This window comes from Heterodontus francisci, chromosome 14 (genome assembly GCF_036365525.1).
Source record: "Heterodontus francisci isolate sHetFra1 chromosome 14, sHetFra1.hap1, whole genome shotgun sequence".
Lineage (NCBI taxonomy): Eukaryota > Metazoa > Chordata > Chondrichthyes > Heterodontiformes > Heterodontidae > Heterodontus > Heterodontus francisci.
The window spans coordinates 58370954-58391164 of record NC_090384.1 but is presented as its reverse complement, the minus strand read 5'-3'; the positions used below and the strand labels follow the sequence as shown (position 1 = coordinate 58391164).

At 43.1% G+C, this 20211-nt stretch overlaps 1 protein-coding gene across 2 annotated transcripts in view; it reads left to right on the top strand.

Annotated features, from left to right (window-relative positions):
• LOC137377064 (ethanolamine kinase 2-like) overlaps positions 1-20211 on the top strand; it is a 511523-nt gene that overhangs the window by 311275 nt on the left and 180037 nt on the right. For both annotated transcript variants that reach the window (XM_068046299.1, XM_068046300.1), the window contains one exon: positions 5406-5489. In XM_068046299.1, the coding sequence (XP_067902400.1) occupies positions 5406-5489 (84 nt within the window). The remainder of the gene's footprint in view (positions 1-5405; positions 5490-20211) is intronic.

Below are 20211 nucleotides of genomic sequence, written 5' to 3'. Positions count from 1 at the left end.
TGCCTTTACAGCACTCCTTGTGGACCAGGAGGATCAGCAGTGCTTCCCCTCCCCCCAACACTCCAAGCTTCCATTCTTCCTTGCCATTGGACCACCCCGCCAATGGGCTCCCTTGCCTTCCCCCCCACCCCACCCCAGCCGGCATTGAAACACCCAACCCAAAGCCCTCCCCCGGATCAGGGATCGGATCTGCCCCACACAGGGTCAGGGATTAGACTCCTGCTTCCGGGAATTGGACCCCACCTTCCCTGGGGTAGAGGATTGGACACCCCCTGGGATTGGACCCCTTGGGGATGTGTATTGCACTTCCAAATCTCCCACCAATGCTGCAGCAGCAGGTTTCCTACCAGCCCCTGCTCCTACAGTCTCCTCCAGAGTGCTCCCTGCTCAACAGGCAGCCCAAGCATGTCTTCCAGGTGGGAATGCTTCAGGGAGAAAAGGATGCATGATCTGGAGTTAAAACTCCACAGCACGCAGGGAAATCTTAACTTCCAACATCAACAACAACAACTTGCATTTGTACAGCATCTTTAACATGGTAAAACATCGTCACAGGAATGTTGTAAAACAAAATTTGATGTTGAACCACATAAGGAGGTAGAAGGGCAAATGATGAAATGCTTAGAGAGTTAAGTTTTAAGGAGTGTCTTAAGGGAGGAAAGCAAGGTAGAGAGGCAGAGAGGTTTAGGGGGGGAATTCCAGAGCTTATGGCCGAGGCAGCTGAAGGCATGGCTACCAATGTTGGAGTGATTTAAATCAGATATGCACAAAAGGCCGAAATTAGAGGAGCGCAGATACCTCAGAGGGTTGTGGGACTAGAGGAGGTAACAAAGATAGGGCAGGTTGAGGCCATAGAGACATTTGAAAACAAAGATGAGAATTTTAAAATTGAGGCATTACCTAAGCAGGGGCAATTGTAGGTCAGCGAAGACAGAGGTGATAGATGAACAGAACTTGGTACGAGTTCGGATACGGGCAGCAGAATTTTGGATGAGCTGAAGTTGATGGAGAATGAATGATGGGAGTTCAGCCCAGAGTGTGTTAGAATAGTCAAGTGTAGAGGTAACAAAGGCATGGATGCGGGTTTCAGCAGCAGATGAGTTGAGGAAGGGGCAGAGTCGAGTGATGTTACATTGGTGGAAGTAGGAGGTCTTAATGATAGGATGAATATATTTTTGGAAGTTATTATTTTCCCAACTGAAACTCCTTTTCCACCCACAAAACTGGGTGGGAGGGTGAGTTGTGAGGAGGATGCAGAGAGGCTTCAGGGCGATCTGATCCAATTGAGTGAGTGGGTTAATGCATGGCAGATGCAGTATAATATGGATAAATGTGAGGTTATCCACTTTGGTAGCAAAAACAGGAAGGCAGATTATTATCTGAACGGCTATAAACTGAGAGAGGGGAATATGCAGCGAAATCCGGGTGGTCTCATACACCAGTCGCTGAAGGTAAGCATGCAGGTCCAACAGGCGGTAAAAAAGGCAAATGGTATGTTGGCCTTCATAGCAAGAGGATTCTCGTACAGGAGCAGGGATGTCTTGCTGAAATTATACAGGGCCTTGGTGAGGCCACACCTGGAATATTGTGTGCAGTTTTAGTCTCCTGATCTAAGGAAGGATGTTCTTGCTATCGAGGGAGTGCAGCGAAGGTTTACCAGACTGATTCCTGGGATGGCGGGACTGATGTATGAGGAGAGATTGAGTTGGTTATGATTATATTCACTGGAGTTCAGAAGAGTGAGGGGGGATCTCATAGAAACCTATAAAATTCTAACAGGACTTGACAGGGTAGATGCAGGAAGGATGTTCCCGATGGTGGGGGAGTCCAGAACCAGGGGTCATAGTCTAAGGATACGGGGTAAACCTTTCAGGACTGAGATGAGGAGAAATTTCTTCACCCAGAGAGTGGTGAACCTGTGGAATTCGCTACCATAGAAAGCAGTTGAGGCCAAAACATTGTATGTTTTCAAGAAGGAGTTAGATATAGCTCTTGGGTCTAAAGGGATCAAATGGTATGGGGAGAAAGCGGGAACAGGTTACTGAGTTGGATGATCAGCCATGATCATAATGAATGGCGGAGCAGGCTCGAAGGGCCGAATGGCCTACTCCTGTTCCTATTTTCTATGTTTCTTCCCTGCTTACAAAACCTGTCCCTTTCAATATCAGGGGCAAAGTTACTGTTGCTAAGCTTATTTAAAGAATCTGTAGATTGTCTCTGGTTAAAAAGCATGTCTCACATTTAAACAGTTGCACAGAATGAGGATTAATAGAAGCAGATGGCACTCATAGCATAATGGACCCAATTACATACATTGCAAACTGATTTCCCTTCAATCCCTTTTATCTAGCTTAAAATTTCTCAATTGAATTTGTCTCCAATGCAGTCGAGCCATGTGCCATTTTCATCATAATAGAAATATGTAGTTAATGTAAATGGCATCAAAACATAGCACTGCATTATCTCATTGATAAACATTTTGGGATGCAAAAATTTCTTTCTGCAGTCAGAAATCCTCTAAATTAGTAAGAATTTATTTCAACTTCGTGGCCGTGTCTTCAGCTGTCTGGGCCTCTCCACCTCTCCACCTCTATTTCTGCTTTAAAATGCTCCTTAAAAACTACCTCTTTGACCAAGGACCTGTCCTAATATCTCCTTAAATGGTTCGATGTCAAATGTTGCTTGATAACGCTCCTGTAAAGTGCCTTGGAGCATTTTACTATATTAAAGTCTCTATATAAATGCAAGTTGTTGTTAAAAGCAATGCTGACATTTGACTACTGTGTTGTTTTCCAAGTCATGATGGCCTGGGGATGGGGAGAGGTAAACGGGGCTGTCACATTTTAGTCCCGCAACATATGCACTCAAGTTTCTAAAGAGGCTTCATTTAAAGTAGCAATACAAAGATATCTGTCCAGCGGCTTCATATTTAACTCAGGTAAACAACGTGATTGAAACTGAAAGTTGACAGTATTGAGCCATATTAAAGAAAGAGAAAAAAAACTTTCATATAAATGGCACCTTTCACATTCTTCACTTCCGAGCCAATTAATTACTTTTGAGATGCAGTTTTTTGGGTAAACGCAGGGGCCAATTTGCACACAACAAGGAGTGACATTAACAGCAATGAGCTTTTAGTAGTGTTGGTTGAAAGACAAATATTGATTTGAACACTGGGGAAATGCCTTGTTCCTCTTCAAAAAGGAAACCAGTGCATTATGTCCACCTCAACAGGCTGATGGGGTCTGGGTTGAACATCTCATCTGAGAGACAGTTCCTCCAACAGTGCAGCACTTGCTCAGAACTATACAGAAGTGTCAGCCTTGATTATGTACTTAAATCCTGAAGGAGCGCTCTGAACCCACAACCTTCTAACTCAAAGGAGAATTCTACCGCAGAGCCAAGGCAGCATCTTAATTCTAATGAATAGATATTCTGGAGCAACTTGAGCCCATGTTTACAATAAACTCTTCTACCCTGCCAAGCTCTTGCAACTCAGTGCTGAACAGGGATCTCTACCCTATACAATAAACTGTTCATATGGTCTGCATATCATCATTGCTTCAAGGGATCAATCCCAAGGTGATCTGATTAGTTAGTAGCTTAGCCTGTGCATTCCCAGCCTTTGTTTATACACAATATTTTATCTGAAGAGACAGTAATGTAACAAGGAACACAGTTTGTACATTGACTGGAAAGATAGGTTACTCATGTATTTAAATTCCCATCATAATCGGCTGTTAAGGGATTATGTTTCGCTCTCTGTTTCTTGACCCATATATTACATATTGCCCTGTGAATCATGCATGTCAGTTTCTATATATCTCAGTGTATTAACTGAAAGGAACCTGCTGAAGTAAGCTTGCTTGTGGAGACTTTTGGTCATATCTTGGGTTTGACTGCAATTCTTGAATATGCATTCTCCCTGTTATACTCAGAACAACTTTTCCTACATCTTGCATTATCCTCGGAGATCATTGTATTTAAAGGGAATTAATATCTGAAGGTTGCACAACCATTTTCTCACTTTGCATGTTATACAGCCTAGAGGAAGAGGAGCAGCAAGACCCTATAAAGGCACCAGAGATGAGCGCTACCTATGCAGCAGGATTTATGAACCAAGGTGCACTTTATAAGACCTCTGTCTGAGAAGGTTGTGTTACAGTCTCAAAAGGGGTTCTGTTCATTGCTGCAGTCAGATCTGTGACCAAGGTCCACAGCACACACAGCTCTGACTGGCAGAGAAAGAGACCACAGATCTCAACCTTTACATGGCAGTCTCTTCCAGGGAACCACAAGGGACTTTTGCCTGATCAACCAATTTGCCATACATTCTTCTTTAAAGCAAAGTATCCAGTGCCTCCTTTGCCCAGGCAGTTCAGGTTGTACATTCCGACAGTGGTCCCAGATGGATGACTGAGAGGGATATGCGATTTTTAGATTACTGGATGTTTTTGGAACTCTCTGCCCGTTAAAAATCTGCACCCTTTCACCAACCATTCTATGGTCTAAATAAACTCCTTGCTCCTCACAACTAGCTACCATATACTAATCCTGAACCATACAAAACGACGAAACACAGAACAGTCTTTGCATTAAATATTCCAATGATTTATTACATCTATTTACAAAAACACAACTTTTTTTTTTCAATGCACACATCTCTTGTGACAATGCAACCTTTCTCTGCCCTTTTCTTACACTTTTTCCATGTGAGGGCCTAGGGTTTGAGATGTAGCTGGCTGGAACATGTTAGGATCCTTTTCAAATGGAGCTGGACTTTCTCTTGGGCCCTTCAGTCCTGGGATGGACATGGGACAGTGTCCTACGCATTAGGAAAATTAACTGACTCTTGGATTTCTGTTGCGGTCAGCCTCCTAGGATGTCGATGGGTATAAATCCCATCCTGACTCACTTATGCTGCCAAGTTGGAGGGCACAGGAATTTCAGGGCAGTTTTTAATGAGATAGCTAATGTCATCCAGGGCAGTAGATAGGTTGCTACAGTTGACTTTAGTACCCCTAGGCTAGGGAGCAGGGGACAATAGCCAAGGTTTCTGTCACAGATTGATATGGTGGAAAATTATAAGGGGAAGGACATTATTGGACTAACTGCAATGCTCTCCATGGTTGAAACGCTCACTGATGTTCACTGTCAAAGCTTACATCTGAACTGTAGCCACTTACTGAGGGAGCAAATGGCTCCCAGCATTGTGGAACTGTGCTCCACGTAGAGTCAACAAATGGGTGAGTAAAAAAGAGACGAGATTGGAAAAGAAAAGTTACTACATTGAAGAATTTATGCATGTTTTTAGGCTGTAAAAATGAACACTGTGTTGATGAGGTAAAATTTTATTGTAATTTACCAATTAAGTAATAACTGAGAAATGTTCACTCTTTTCCTAGGAGTTGTAAAGTTCATTGATTATGAATATACTGGCTACAACTACCAAGCATATGACATCGGAAACCACTTTAATGAATTTGCTGGTAAGATACAGGTTACCAATTTGAATATGTCTATCATTTTAAACTGGAATTAGCTGAGGCCCTGTAAAATGGGTTAAGTGGAATTATGCACAGATAAATATCCCAACTACACTTATGCACCAATATCATACCACTCATGTACAGTGCAACCAATTTCCTTTCCTTTTTTTTAACCTGTGGGCTTAGCTGACACACATAAGTTAATTGTCTACATTTGTGAAGGTACGTGGCTGGTACTCCATCTCACTACAACTGAATGTTAAGTCTCGCTCCAACACTCAGACAGTTGCGGAAAGTTCCAGGTTCACCCCAGTACCAATTCAATGTTTAAAAGGCAAAAATGGATATTATTTCAGTTAAGCAGAGAGGAGACAAAAAATAACCAAAAAATCCAGAAAGGAAGCAATATAATTGGAAGGGGAAATTTAGCTCCTAGTGTTGCAAAGAATAGTAAAATAGTATTTTTGTTCTAAAATTGATCATTCACAATTCGTGAAATACATTGCATGACTTCATTTCATTTGCCCCAAAAATTGCAACCAGTAAAATAGGAGAGATCCTGTAAAATTCAACTTGTGATTATGTTGTATATCGTTGCTCTTGTTACAGCAGCCAATGCAACATAATAACTCTGTTAGCATTTAACACTAAAATGAGGATTTTTAAAAATTAGCTCACTTGGCATTACCAATTTAGTTTTTACAGTTTTTATTTAAAATGTTGTTGTTTAATTAACTATTTACTTGTTTGATTAGTGGAAATCAACTTTTATTATCTCGTACCCTGTCCTATAACAGAGTTTTATCACTTAAATACATTTAATAATCTCTGATGGACAAAATTTATTGTGCCAAGTTTTATTACTGTCTTTATTTCTGCCCATTTATTACTGAATAGTAAAATGCTTGTTGCATTGTAAATTCTGAATCACTACCATCCATGGAATGGAACTACTGGGTAAAATGGTTGCTGAGTTGGGTTGTTTTGTATCCTATATAAAAGGAATCATCAAAGGATCAACCTAGATTCTTGTGGATGTGTCCAGAGTACAGAGGAGGCCTACCCAGAACCACTGGCACCGTAAGGTAATGAAACCTTGCCAGAAGGTATACCTGATAAATAATCATTACAGACGAAAAGAGTCCTAAGGCAGGCTATAATCAGTGATCCCGTCACTTGTGCCTGTTCCACCTCATACATAGCCATTCTTCTCTACATTGCCCAATAAATTGGACCAATATATGATCTGCAACTTTGTCCCCAACCCTACCATGGATGCAATGCATCCTTCTGCAATTATTGCTGCAATTATACAGGGCTTTGATGAGGCCACACCTGGAATATTGTGTGCAGTTTAGGTCTCCTTATCTGAGGAAGGATGTTCTTGCTATAGAGGGAGTGCAGCGAATGTTTACCAGACTGATTCCTGGGATGGCGGGATTGACATATGAGGAGAGATTGAGTCGGTTAGGATCATATTTGCTGGAGTTCAGAAGAGTGAGGGGGGAATCTCAAAGAAACCTATAAAATTCTAACAGGACTTGACAGGGTAGATGCAGGAAGGATGTTCCCGATGGTGGGGGAGTCCAGAACCAGGGGTCATAGTCTAAGGATACGGGGTAAACCTTTCAGGACTGAGATGAGGAGTAATTTCTTCACCCAGAGAGTGGTGAGCCTATGGAATTCGCTACCATAGAAAGCAGTTGAGGCCAAAACATTGAGTATTTTCAAGAAGGAGTTAGATATAGCTCTTGGGTCTAAAGGGATCAAATGGTATGGGGCGAAAGCCGGAACAGGCTACTGAGTTGGATGATCAGCCCTGATCATAATGAATGGCGGAGCAGGCTCGAAGGGCCAAATGGCTTACTTCTGCTCCTATTTTCTATGTTTCTATGTTTCTACATGTCCATTTAAGAGAGAGGCTAAGGTTTAAGCAAATTTTTGAATTTAATCTAAGGGAAACCATGCATATCTTTGATACCTAGGATATTGTTACAGAATTGAACATGGATAGATTTTTAATGGACAGTAATAGGTGAGACTGTCATCATTTTTAACAAGATGTTGGATATGACCTTAAATGAAATTATGCCATGGTGTCCATTTAACGGCATTGTTCCTCCCTCCACTCTTTCAATGACTAACATCATAATTTATGGAAGATATTATAATGAATGAAGACAGCATTGTTATGACATCCAATTCACTGATGTGACATCCAGAAGTTGCCTCCTGTAATTAATCATGAATCATTAATCATGCAGTCATTATCTTCTATTTTATTTTTAATTATTATAAGTATGTATGATAGCTGAGCTTTATGAATAGTGACAGTGATTGCTAGAGTTATGAGTTTTTTTTAGTGTTATTAACCATTTGGCCTCAGCAGTCTACTTGCTTTCAATAAAAAGAAACCAGACTGCTTTATAAAACAACAATTGAGGACAGAGAGTGCAAAACTGTCACCTCTACAGCCAAATGCAATGTGATTTGTTTAAAAAATATGATAAAGTGAGCCTGTTGATAGCTACATTTATAGACCACATGTGTGGTCCCTAGACTGGTGGTTTATGACCAGCTGGACTAATTCTTGTCAGTTGTATCTTTCAGACAAATCAGTGCTCATAGCGGGATCTTGTTAAGTCTGAAGTAATTTCAACCCTGACAGGGTTTGTAATGGCAAATAGTTGTCTTGGTGTAAACAGAAGTCATCACTAATTAGTGAATTACAAAAGGAAAATAAATTTCTTTTATTGGTGCAAATATTACAATCCATTTTTACTGTTTGGGGATAAAATGGTGCTGGATTCATTCTTGTTTTGCTTAGGAACTAAGGTGAAGGTCCCAGGGTCATATTGCAGGACACTATTGAGGTTGAAAAGAGCAGGAGAGAAACCAAGCAACAGTAGTTAGGTAATGCCAAACGTAAGTTTTCAAAGCATGTACAAGGCTGGGGTAATGGAATGAGGTAAGGAGCTCTGCAGTTGTCAAAAAAACAGCAAGAGCACTTTTAACAACATACTTGCAGGTTAGGAGCAACAAGAGTGAAAGTTAAGGGCTGGATTTTATGAGCCTACCGCCTGTCATGGCGGCAGGTGAAAGCCGCAGAGCTGCTGCGAGCTTGCGCATGGCGGCTCATTAGCATGCCTTGTGGGCTGCTTCCCCAATGATGTGGAGGGGCGGGCTGTATGACGCCAGCCCTACATACATCCTCATTCACGATTAAATGTTTGCTGCTGGAGCAAACCAGCCAGCAGTGAAGTGTGAGGAGCCCCAGCTGCCAAACAACTACCCCTGCAAGGCACCAGAGATGGCAGAAGTGCAAGGAAGGGTTGCCCCACGATTCAGCAATGCCTCCCTGCTTACTCTCCTCCAGGCTGTACAGGCAAGGCGGGAGTTTCTTTCCCCAGCAATGGTAAGAAGACATGTTCCCGCCTGACCAACCAAGCCTGGATAGAGATTGCAGAGGAGGTAAGCTGCCGAGGGTTTTTTTTATTTGTTTTGTAATATGTGGATGTCACTGGCTAGGCCAGCATTTATTACCAATCCCTAATTGCCTTTGAACTGAGTGGCTTGCTAGGCCATTTCAGAGGGCATTTAAGAGTCAACCACATTGCTGTGGATCTGGAGCACATGTAGGCCAGACCAAGTAAGGACGGCAGATTTCCTTCCCTAAAAGGCATTAGTGAACTAGATGGGTTTTTATAACAATTAACAATGGTTTCATGGTCACAATTAGACTAACTTTTAATTCCAGGTTTATTAATTGAATTCAAACTTCACCATCTGCCATGGTAAGAATCAAACTCATGTCCCTAGAACATTAGCCTGGGCTCTGGATTACTAGTCTAGTGACACCACCGCCTCCCCTGCTGGGACTGGGTCCAGTGCTGCAAGAGGATGAGACAGAGATGAAGAGAAATTTTTTCTCTCAGAGGGTCGTGGGTCTTTGGAACTCTCTTCCTCAAAAGGCGGTGGAAGCAGAATCTTTGAATATTTTTAAGGCAGAGGTAGATAGATTCTTGATAAGCAAGCGGGTGAAAGATTATCGGGGGTAGGCGGGAATGTGGAGTTGCGATTACAACCAGATCAGCCATGATCTTATTGAATGGCGGAGCAGGCTGAGGGGCCAAGTGGCCTACTCCTGCTCCTAATTTGTATGTTCGTATGCTAACATTTTAAATGCTGGGTTGGCTTGCTGAGCCTTGACCAAGGAAGACCTGCTTAATGGTTCCTTTGGTTCCTCTAAATTCCCAAAGAAGATTTCGGATAACAGGACAACAGGGTCATCCATCTGCAATGCCAGTTCAGCACCTGGTGCTCCAACATCTGCAGGTATGTGATGTGGGGCCTGTAGACCCGCTGTCCTCTCTGGCCTCGAATGTGCCTTGTTGGCTGCTGCTGCTCACGTACATGAGCTTCCACGTGGGCTGCACCTGCCTTTTGGTTCCACCTGCTGCAAGTATGGCTCCTCACAGCAAGTGGATCAAGAATGATAGGGTGGACCAGCCCATCTGTATGCTGGAGGTCAACTCTGTACCTTCAGTAGGTCAATGGTAACTATCAGGACAGAGAGTGATGTGAATTGGTATTTCAGCTGCATTCTGGCATCACCTATATGATATGGCATGACATTGCCCGTCTTAGCTTTTCATAAGTAGGGCAGCATGATCACAGTCATATTATTGCCATTGCCTGGATTGGACCACCGGCAAAATGACCTTAAACCCCACATAAAGGAGTCATTGTTTTCACTCCTCCCCCAAACATCATTGGCCGAATGCAGGGTCAGCCCCCTTCCCCCTCCCCCCACCAAAACGTTAACAGGCGCAGAGTGGCCCCCTTTACAGAAGAAGGGTATGGGGTTCCTCCCTTCATGAATGCAGAGTTGAGACCTCTTCATTACAGCCACCTACCCACCTCCCTTCATGAATTCAGAGTTCAAACCCCTTTCATTACAGCCACCCACCCAACTTCACAGGCTCCGAGGACTGATGCCTGGGTGCCATCAGCTTTTCCCGGATGCGAAATTGAAGGCACGTGAGTGCCACACGTCCGAATGAAGATCGTGACCTACTGGCTGACTGGCAGTGGCATGCATATTTATGCATGGTAAGCAGCAATTAAAATATTCAAATCCAGGTCCCGTCGCCGTGAGGTGAGTGGGGGAGGGCCACCACGGAGCATCGCTGCTGCCGGGAGGATCAGGCTGGGCCCTCCCATCATCGAGGTCCTTGGCGGGCCTCTTCTGGAGCCTTCTTCAGGCCCTTCCCACTGCCTCAGATCAATATGTCAAGGCCTTCTTAAAATCCAGCCCAGAGTTTACGCGCCAAACATTTCAGTCGTAATTTTAATTTAAAATGGTGCCAATTTTGCGGCCATTACATTTCACAGACAGGCACACAAACGCACAGAATAATAGAGCAGATAAAGTGCGGTGATTGGTGACACCGAATCGCTGATGATTTTGTAAATGGCACACATTTCTAGTTCAAGCACTGGAAGCTCTACCAGAAACAGTTGGCGGTTTTATTATTATATTTTAATGGCAGAGAAGTGACATTATTTAGTGGTTGACACCATTTCCATCTTTTCTGCTGTAAGTGCACAACCTAATCTTCTTTATCTAAACTGAGGGTCATTAAGCTGTGCCTTTGAATAAAAAAGGTATTTAAGGAGATAGGCAGCAACTTTTAGGTGTGAGTAAAAAAAATTTTGCTGAGTTTTTTTCTGTGTGGTTAACTCTGTTGAAGAAATTTTTAGGCAGGATTTGGTAAACCTATTTTGATGGGATTGTATCCATTGCAATAATGACTGGCGCTATTGGAATCCCTTTTTATTTGCACTACTTGGACAAAGAAAAGGAGGAGGAGGTATCAAAAGCAAGCTGGATCATGTGAAAGAAGGAATGTGCTTATCCCACATTACACTCTAAACTGCACATGTAAACAATGTATGCAGAGGCTGTTGTCTCATGTGTTGCAAACTGACCTGGAGCCAGACTTTCCAGCATGTTTGATACTATCAGTGGTTGTCAAGTTCACTTCAGCCCTGGGCATTATTGCCTCAGGCTCATTTTAGGATGCCACAGGGGATAGCTGCAACATCAGTCAATCTGCAGGCCACTGATGTATTCGGCAAGTGACTGATGCATGATTTGTTAAACCAAGCAACTTTGTCTCCTTCCCCATAAAACATTGGCAGCAGCAGGAGAGGATCCTGTTTTTTTCCCCCCAAAGCCCACAGTGTCATTGAATGCACATATGCTGTCCTGTATGCTCCTGTCCACAATGCAGTTACCACCCTAGCACGGTATAGTTCATCTGTGGCCATCTACACAGGATTGCACAAGTGAGATTAGTGAAGCGCCTGTCTCCATGTTATCCCAAAGGGTGGAGATAGTGGAGCCCAAGGCCTTGTAAACCAGCAGTTTTAACATTCCAGGGAGATAACCATAGGGTCTCATCCATGAGGTGTTTCAGTGCACATGCCTCTGGAGTTGACACACACCATATGCTGGGATACATTGTCCTGGTTTCATGGATCCATCCAACACACATGTTTGTTGTGGACTTCTCCACAGGAGCTAACATATGCTGAAGTTTTTTAGGCACAGGCTACAATGATGTCAGCCATCTTTGATACTCAGAAAGCATCCTTCTTTTCAAAGCAGGCCCCTGAGATCCAGAATCTCATCCACACCAGCTGAGAAATGTTGTCAGCTAGCCTTTTAGACAGCAGGTTCCTGCTGTTCCCTCCCACTGCCAACTGGCACTGCATCATACAGTGCACTCTTCTCAACCTTGCTTTCAAAATCTCCCAGGCTTGATGTACTTGTACTATGTTTTTGTAGAATTAGGTAAAGAGGCAGTGGGAGCAATGAGGTAAAGATTTTATGCAGGTCGTGGGCCCTTGCAACATCTTCTTGTAGCATACGCCAACAAAGAAAAGAACAAGTGTTACAATGAAGTCCTGATGACAGTGTAATAAGATGTGGCTTTCCACAGAATGACTTTCACTTTCATGTATGCTTTGGTTGTAAAGAATAAATACAGTGAGAAAAAAATAGCAGGAGTTTTAGATAAAACCTGAGCTATTGTCAGGTTTTCTACACTCCCAACCATTGTTTCCTTTGTAGTCTCTCTGCCCTGATTCTTTAATGCCACATTTTAATTATTTGAAGGGGGAACTAGCTGTGAAGCTATGGGTAGAGAGCAGGGGAGTGGAGAAATTGGATAATTCTTTGAAAGAGTGGGCATAGCACAATAGCCAAATGGCCTCCTTTTGTGTTGTACCATTCCACGATTCTAGGAAGTAAAAGGACTGAGGCTGATGGGTCCTCTTATCTTTGTGACTTCTCTCCTTCTTGTTATACGTGGTTTTTCCTGCCAAAGGAGTAGAAAGGGTTGAATTATTACGTTGGTTGAGGACATGCAGGGATACACATATATCAGCACATTGTTTTTATTGGCATTAAGGAAGTACGGTAGATGGAAGGAAGCTGTTAGGAACAGCAGCTGGGGATGTGAGGCAAGGGACAATAAGTGGAAGTGGGAGCTGCTGCATAATAGACAGTTACCTTACCTAAGTCCTTGTTGCTTTGGAAAGTAAAGTGGTGATGGGTCACTTTACTTAGTATGTTTCCTATTATGAGATGGGGATGGGAGACTTTACTGGGTGTGATTCCTATTACAGTTGACTTCATTCGAATAGACCACAAAAGATGGTAATTACCTCACAAGAAGTGAGTCATGAGAAGAAGCAGATGCAAATTGGATTTGGTGAAATTAAATAAATAAGAAAATTAGATATGGTGCAATAACAATAATGAAGGTCTGGATTTTGCAGTTGTAATGACTGCAAAACTGTCAGTGTTCGCTGCCATTACAACTGTGAAACTGACAGAACTTCTAGCATCTGCACATGCACATTTAAACATGGAAATCCAAAAGTTACTGTCAGTGATTCTTGCATCTTCACAGGGTGCTCTGTTGAAGTCCCTGCATATAGAAACCTTTAGAAATTACTTGAATTGACGTGAACTTCCTCTTTTATACTGTAATAATGCTGCAAAAAAACCTCAAAAAGTTACGGCTTCTTAATGAAGTGTAACTGAATTTTTAATGTTGTACTAAGTCATAACTACTGCTGAACAACCTCTCCGGCCCTGAAAAATGAATTTTATATTTGTGGAATATCAAGTGTCTACATTATGATAAAAATGCCATAAGCTTTTAATATTACAATTTTAAAAAATTTTGCTTATGATATTTCAATTTCTACCTTTTTCTCATGTGCATGTCCCAATCTTTAGAAGCTCTCTGCAAATTTTATATAAAGTGAATGATAATCAGTGCATTTTACTTCCTGATTTATTGTTTCTGAGAATTCTTCAGTGTGATTGGCTGCTTAGCCTTCTTGATGACATCATTGTTGCTGGACACCTGGAGATCCCCTCGACTTGGCACCAGAATGAAACTGACATTGGAAAAGAGGAAATCCATGGCATAGAGTTTGCTAGATCTTTGTGGACAGCTTTATTTGAGGTCAATGGCAAATGCCATCACTTTGCCTCTCACTATAAAATCCAAGCCAGAGACTTGCCTTTAACATAGTAAAATGTCCCAAGGCGCTTCATAGCTATCAAACAAGATTGGACACCAAACCACATAAAGAGATGTCAGGGCAGATGACTAAAAGCTTGGTCAAATGTTTAAGAGGTTCCTTAAAAGAGGAGAGACATAGAGAGGTGGAGAGGTTTATGAAGGTAATTCCAGAGTTTAGAGCCCAGACAGCTGACAGCCTGTCTGTCAATGGCTGAGTGATGAAAATTGGGGATGCAGAAGGGGCCAGAGGGTTTTAAAAGAATGATGAGCCACATTGACTGCTCTGGAGTTTGATTAATGTTCTCTATTCAAGACAAAATACATATTAAGATTTTGAGCTTAAAGTTTCTATCTTACTGTTAGAAAAGCAAACTTAAAAAGAGAGTCTTTAAAAATTCTGAATGGTTCTGTACTGACATCAAACATTCAGAATAATGACAAAACACAAAAAGTATTTTGAAATGTTTGTCCTTTCTATTTTTCAAAGAATCAGATTAAACTGATGATGAAAGATAAAACAATTGAGATTACAAAAGAGACAGCTGAATTTGCAATGCGTTATGGCTCCACCTGTCATTAATATTGCATTGTATCATACATTGATTCATAATTGTCATGATACAAAGCTCAGACGCTAATGAGGAAAAATAAATGTGAGATGTTTAGAAAATCAAGAGCAAGTGATAAAAGAAATTCTCAACACTGGTATCTTGACATCAAGTTAGTTCCCACCTCGGGATTACTGTTTCTTAATGGCAGACTGCCAAACTTCTGTATCCCTGTAACTGTTGCATTTTAACAAAGATAAATGATATCCAGGTGAAATAAGTATTCTCCTGCCAGGTTTTTCTGCAGGACTTCCTTAAACTCTAGTAACTTACCTAAATACGCACAAATAAATTTATTTTTCTTTATCATTAAACAGTAAGGCCTGAGTGTTGAACCTAACTGTACACATCTGGGAATGTCCCCCTGGTGTTGCTTACAGTGAATCAGACATTCTATAAGAACCAAGTCATATTATTACTGAGTTTGATTTATCAGCTTTAGGACAATGCTGGGATTTGAGGGCATTGCAACGTGGGACCACCAATAGCAGTACTGAAGATCTAGCAATATTTTGAGCGGAGTCTTTGGGACTGGGAGCATTGAAAGGGCGACACTGGGGTCTAAAATCACTGCACAGAAAAGTTCTCGGACCATTTGGCCAGATACTTGGAATCTAGCATCACTGGCAGAGGTTCTATGACCTGGGAATAATGAGGAGGAATATCCTGGGGTCTGGAAGAATTAGAATTAGAACATTACAGCGCAGTACAGGCCCTTCGGCCCTCGATGTTGCGCCGACCTGTGAAACCATCTGACCTACACTATTCCATTTTCATCCATAGGTCTATCCAATGACCACTTAAATGCCCTTAAAGTTGGCGAGTCTACTACTGCTGCAGGCAGGGTGTTCCACGCCCCTACTACTCTCTGAGTAAAGAAACTACCTCTAACATCTGTCCTATATCTATCACCCCTCAACTTAAAGCTATGTCTCCTCACCATCAATGTTTTCCATCACCATCCGAGGAAAAAGACTCTCACTATCCACCCTATCTAACCCTCTGATTATCTTATATGTCTCTATTAAGTCACCTCTCCTCCTCCTTCTCTCCAACGAAAACAACCTCAAGTCCCTCAGCCTTTCCTCGTAAGACCTTCCCTCCATACCAGGCAACATCCTAGTAAATCGCCTCTGCACCCTTTCCAAAGCTTCCACATCCTTCCTATAATGCGGTGACCAGAACTGCACGCAATACTCCAGGTGCGGCCTCACCAGAATTTTGTACAGCTGCAGCATGACCTCGTGGCTCCGAAACTCGATCCCCCTACTAATAAAAGCGAGCACACCATATGCCTTCTTAACAGGCCTATTAACCTGGGTAGCAACTTTCAGGGATTTATGTACCTGGACACCAAGATCTCTCTGTTCATCTACACTACCAAGAATCTTCCCATTAGCCCAGTACTCTGCATTCCTGTTACTCCTTCCAAAGTGAATCACCTCACACTTTTCCGCATTAAACTCCATTTGCCATCTCTCAGCCCAGCTCTGCAGCCTATCTATGTCCCTCTGTACCCTACAACATCCTTCGGCACTATCCACAACTCCACCGACCTTCGTGTCATCCGCAAATTTACTAACCCACCCTTCTACACCCTCTTTCAGGTCATTTATAAAAATGACAAACAGCAGTGGCCCCAAAACAGATCCTTGCGGTACACCACTAGTAACTAAACTCCAGGATGAACATTTGCCATCAACCACTACCCTCTGTCTTCTTTCAGCGAGCCAATTTCTGATCCAAAGCTCTAAATCACCTTCAACCCCATACTTCCGTATTTTCTGCAATAGCCTACCATGGGGAACCTTATCAAACGCCTTACTGAAATCCATATACACCACATCCACTGCTTTACCCTCATCCACCTGTTTGGTCACCTTCTCGAAAAACTCAATAAGGTTTGTGAGGCACGACCTACCCTTCACAAAACCGTGCTGACTATCGCTAATGAACTTATTCTTTTCAAGATGATTATAAATCCTGTCTCTTATAACCTTTTCCAACATTTTACCCACAACCGAAGTAAGGCTCACAGGTCTATAATTACCAGGGCTGTCTCTACTCCCCTTCTTGAACAAGGGGACAACATTTGCTATCCTCCAGTCTTCCGGCACCATTCCTGTCGACAATGACGACATAAAGATCAAGGACAAAGGCTCTGCAATCTCCTCCCTGGCTTCCCAGAGAATCCTAGGATAAATCCCATCTGGCCCAGGGGACTTATCTATTTTCACACTTTCCAAAATTGCTAACACCTCCTCCTTGTGAACCTCAATCCCATCTAGCCTAGTAGTCTGAATCTCAGTATTCTCCTTGACAACATTTTCTTTCTCTACTGTAAATACTGACGAAAAATATTCATTTAACGCTTCCCCTATCTCCTCTGATTCCACACACAACTTCCCACTACTATCCTTGATTGGCCCTAATCTAACTCTAGTCATTCTTTACTCCTGATATACCTATAGAAAGCCTTAGGGTTTTCCTTGATCCTATCCGCCAATGACCTCTCGTGTCCTCTCCTTGCTCTTCTTAGCTCTCCCTTTAGGTCCTTCCTGGCTAGCTTGTAACTCTCAAGCGCCCTAACTGAGCCTTCACATCTCATCCTAACATTAGCCTTCTTCTTCCTCTTGACAAGCGCTTCAACTTCTTTAGTAAACCACGGCTTCCTCGCTCGACAACTTCCTCCCTGCCTGACAGGTACATACTTATCAAGGACACGCAGTAGCTGCTCCTTGAATAAGCTCCACATTTCGATTGTGCCCATCCCCTGCAGTTTCCTTCCCCATCCTACGCATCCTAAATCTTGCCTAATCGCATCATAATTTCCTTTCCCCCAGCTATAATTCTTGCTCTGCAGTATATACCTGTCCCTGCCCATCGCTAAGGTAAACCTAACCGAATTGTGATCACTATCACCAAAGTGCTCACCTACATCTAAATCTAACACCTGGCCGGGTTCATTACCCAGTACCAAATCCAATGTGGCATCGCCCCTGGTTGGCCTGTCTACATACTGTGTCAGAAAACCCTCCTGCACACACTGGACAAAAACTGACCCATCTAAAGTACTCGAACTATAGTAGTTCCAGTCAATATTTGGAAAGTTAAAGTCCCCCATAACAACTACCCTGTTACTCTCGCTCCTGTCGAGAATCATCTTCGCTATCCTTTCCTCTACATCTCTGGAACTATTCGGAGGTCTATAGAGGACTCCCACCAGGGTGACCTCTCCTCTCCTGTTTCTAACCTCGGCCCATACTACCTCAGTAGACGAGTCCTCAAACGTCCTTTCTGCCGCTGTAATACTCTCCTTGATTAACAATGCCACACCCCCCCCCTCTTTTACCCTCTTCTCTGTTCTTACTGAAATATCTAAATCCTGGAACTTGCAACATCCATTCCTGCCCCTGCTCTACCCATGTCTCCGAAATGGCCACAACATCGAGATCCCAGGTACCAACCCATGCTGCAAGCTCACCCACCTTATTCCGGATGCTCCTGGCGTTGAAGTAGACACACTTTAAACCAGGTTCTTGCTTGCCAGTGCCCTCTTGCGTCCTTGTAACCTTATCCCTGACCTCACTACTCTCAACATCCTGTACACTGGAACTACAATTTAGGTTCCCATCCCCCTGCTGAATTAGTTTAAACCCCCCCGAAGAGCATTAGCAAATCTCCCCCCCAGGATATTGGTACCCCTCTGGTTCAGGTGAAGACCATCCTGTTTGTAGAGGTCCCACCTACCCCAGAAAGAGCCCCAATTATCCAGGAAACCAAAACGCTCCCTTCTACACCATCCCTGCAGCCACGTGTTCAACTCCTCTCTCTCCCTATTCCTCGCTTCGCTAGCACGTGGCACGGGCAACAACCCAGAGATAACAACTCTGTTTGTTCTCGCTCTAAGCTTCCACCCTAGCTCCCTGAATTTCTGCCTTAAATCCCCATCTCTCTTCCTACCTATGTCGTTGGTGCCTATGTGGACCACGACTTGGGGCTGCTCCCCCTCCCCCTTAAGGATCCCAAAAACACGATCCGAGACATCACGAACCCTGGCACCTGGGAGGCAACACACCAACCGTGAGTCTCTCTCGTTCCCACAGAACCTCCTATCTGTTCCCCTAACTATGGAGTCCCCAATGACTAATGCTCTGCTCCTCTTCCCCCTTCCCTTCTGAGCAACAGGGACAGACTCTGTGCCAGAGACCTGCACCCCATTGCTTACCCCTGGTAAGTCGTCCCCCGCAACAGTATCCAAAATGGTATACCTGTTGTTGAGGGAAACGACAAGAATTTGTCATGGCTCTGGGGTCTGGAATCCCTCTGCGGATAGTCTAGAAAATTGTAAGCACTGGGAGCGAGTCGTGGGATCCAGAAGTCAGGGAAGAGAGTCCTAAGGAAGAAGATTGGGATATCCAGAATTTCTGGAAGCATTGGTGTGGCCAAAACCTAGGAGTTGACAGAGTGCGGTAGTGTTGGGGTACAGAGTACAGCAGGCTTGGGGCAGAGCAGGCATGGGAGAATGGGACGAAAATGCCCTTGACCTTTTTCATGCCATTGGCTTCCACTGCCACCTGTTTCTCAGCTTTCTTTTCTGTCCCATCCAATGCCCCTTTTGGGCACCAACCCCTTCAAACACTTTCCTGTTGTCAGTTCCTGTCTTGAATCATTGAATTACTATTAGTGAATTTAAAGTCTTTAATAAACACAAACAGAGTGGGGGCTAGGACACAACCCTGTTTCACTCCATTCTTCACTCCAAAACTATTAAAAGTGGAGCCATCAAACTGTACAGTGCAGTGCATGTTGTCATGGAAAGAGCAGATGAGACTGAGGAGCTTCAGTGAACAGCCTATTTTTTCCAAAATCTTGTGCAGCCCTGCTCTACTGACAGCGTCAAATGCCTTAGTGAGATCTACAAAGGTAGGGTAAAGGTGTACACTCTGTCCCCTACACTTCTCTTATAACTGGCGTCTGGAGAAGATCATATCCACAGATGATCTGCCAGCACAGAAACCACACTGTGCTTCCAGGTACACTCAGTCTGCATGTAAATGGAGTCTTTTAAGTATGACCCGAGCAAAGGACTTCCCTGTGATGCTAAGGAGTGTGATGCCGCTGTAGTTGTTGCAGTCTCCTCTGTCGCTTAATAGTTAATGCTTAATAGTTCATTACTTTAAGTTTCCCAGTTTTCATTAATAAAGTAACTTTTTTGAATTTGGACCCAAAGAAAGATGAGGGGGGCATGCTGTGTTAACAGCATCTAACAGCGGCTAATACATATATTAGCCATTCGGGAGGAACCCATTGATTCAACATTATCTTCTAGATAGGTTTAAATTACTTGAAGAACATAACTGAAACCTTGTTCAGCTTTTCCACCGAGTAAAACAGAAACATCCATGGTCGATACAAGTTTTCTAAGTAACAACAAAGGAGACTACAGGAGCTGCTAATTATAAATGTTGTCTAATTTTCTGGAGCTAAAAGTAATCAGTTCATATG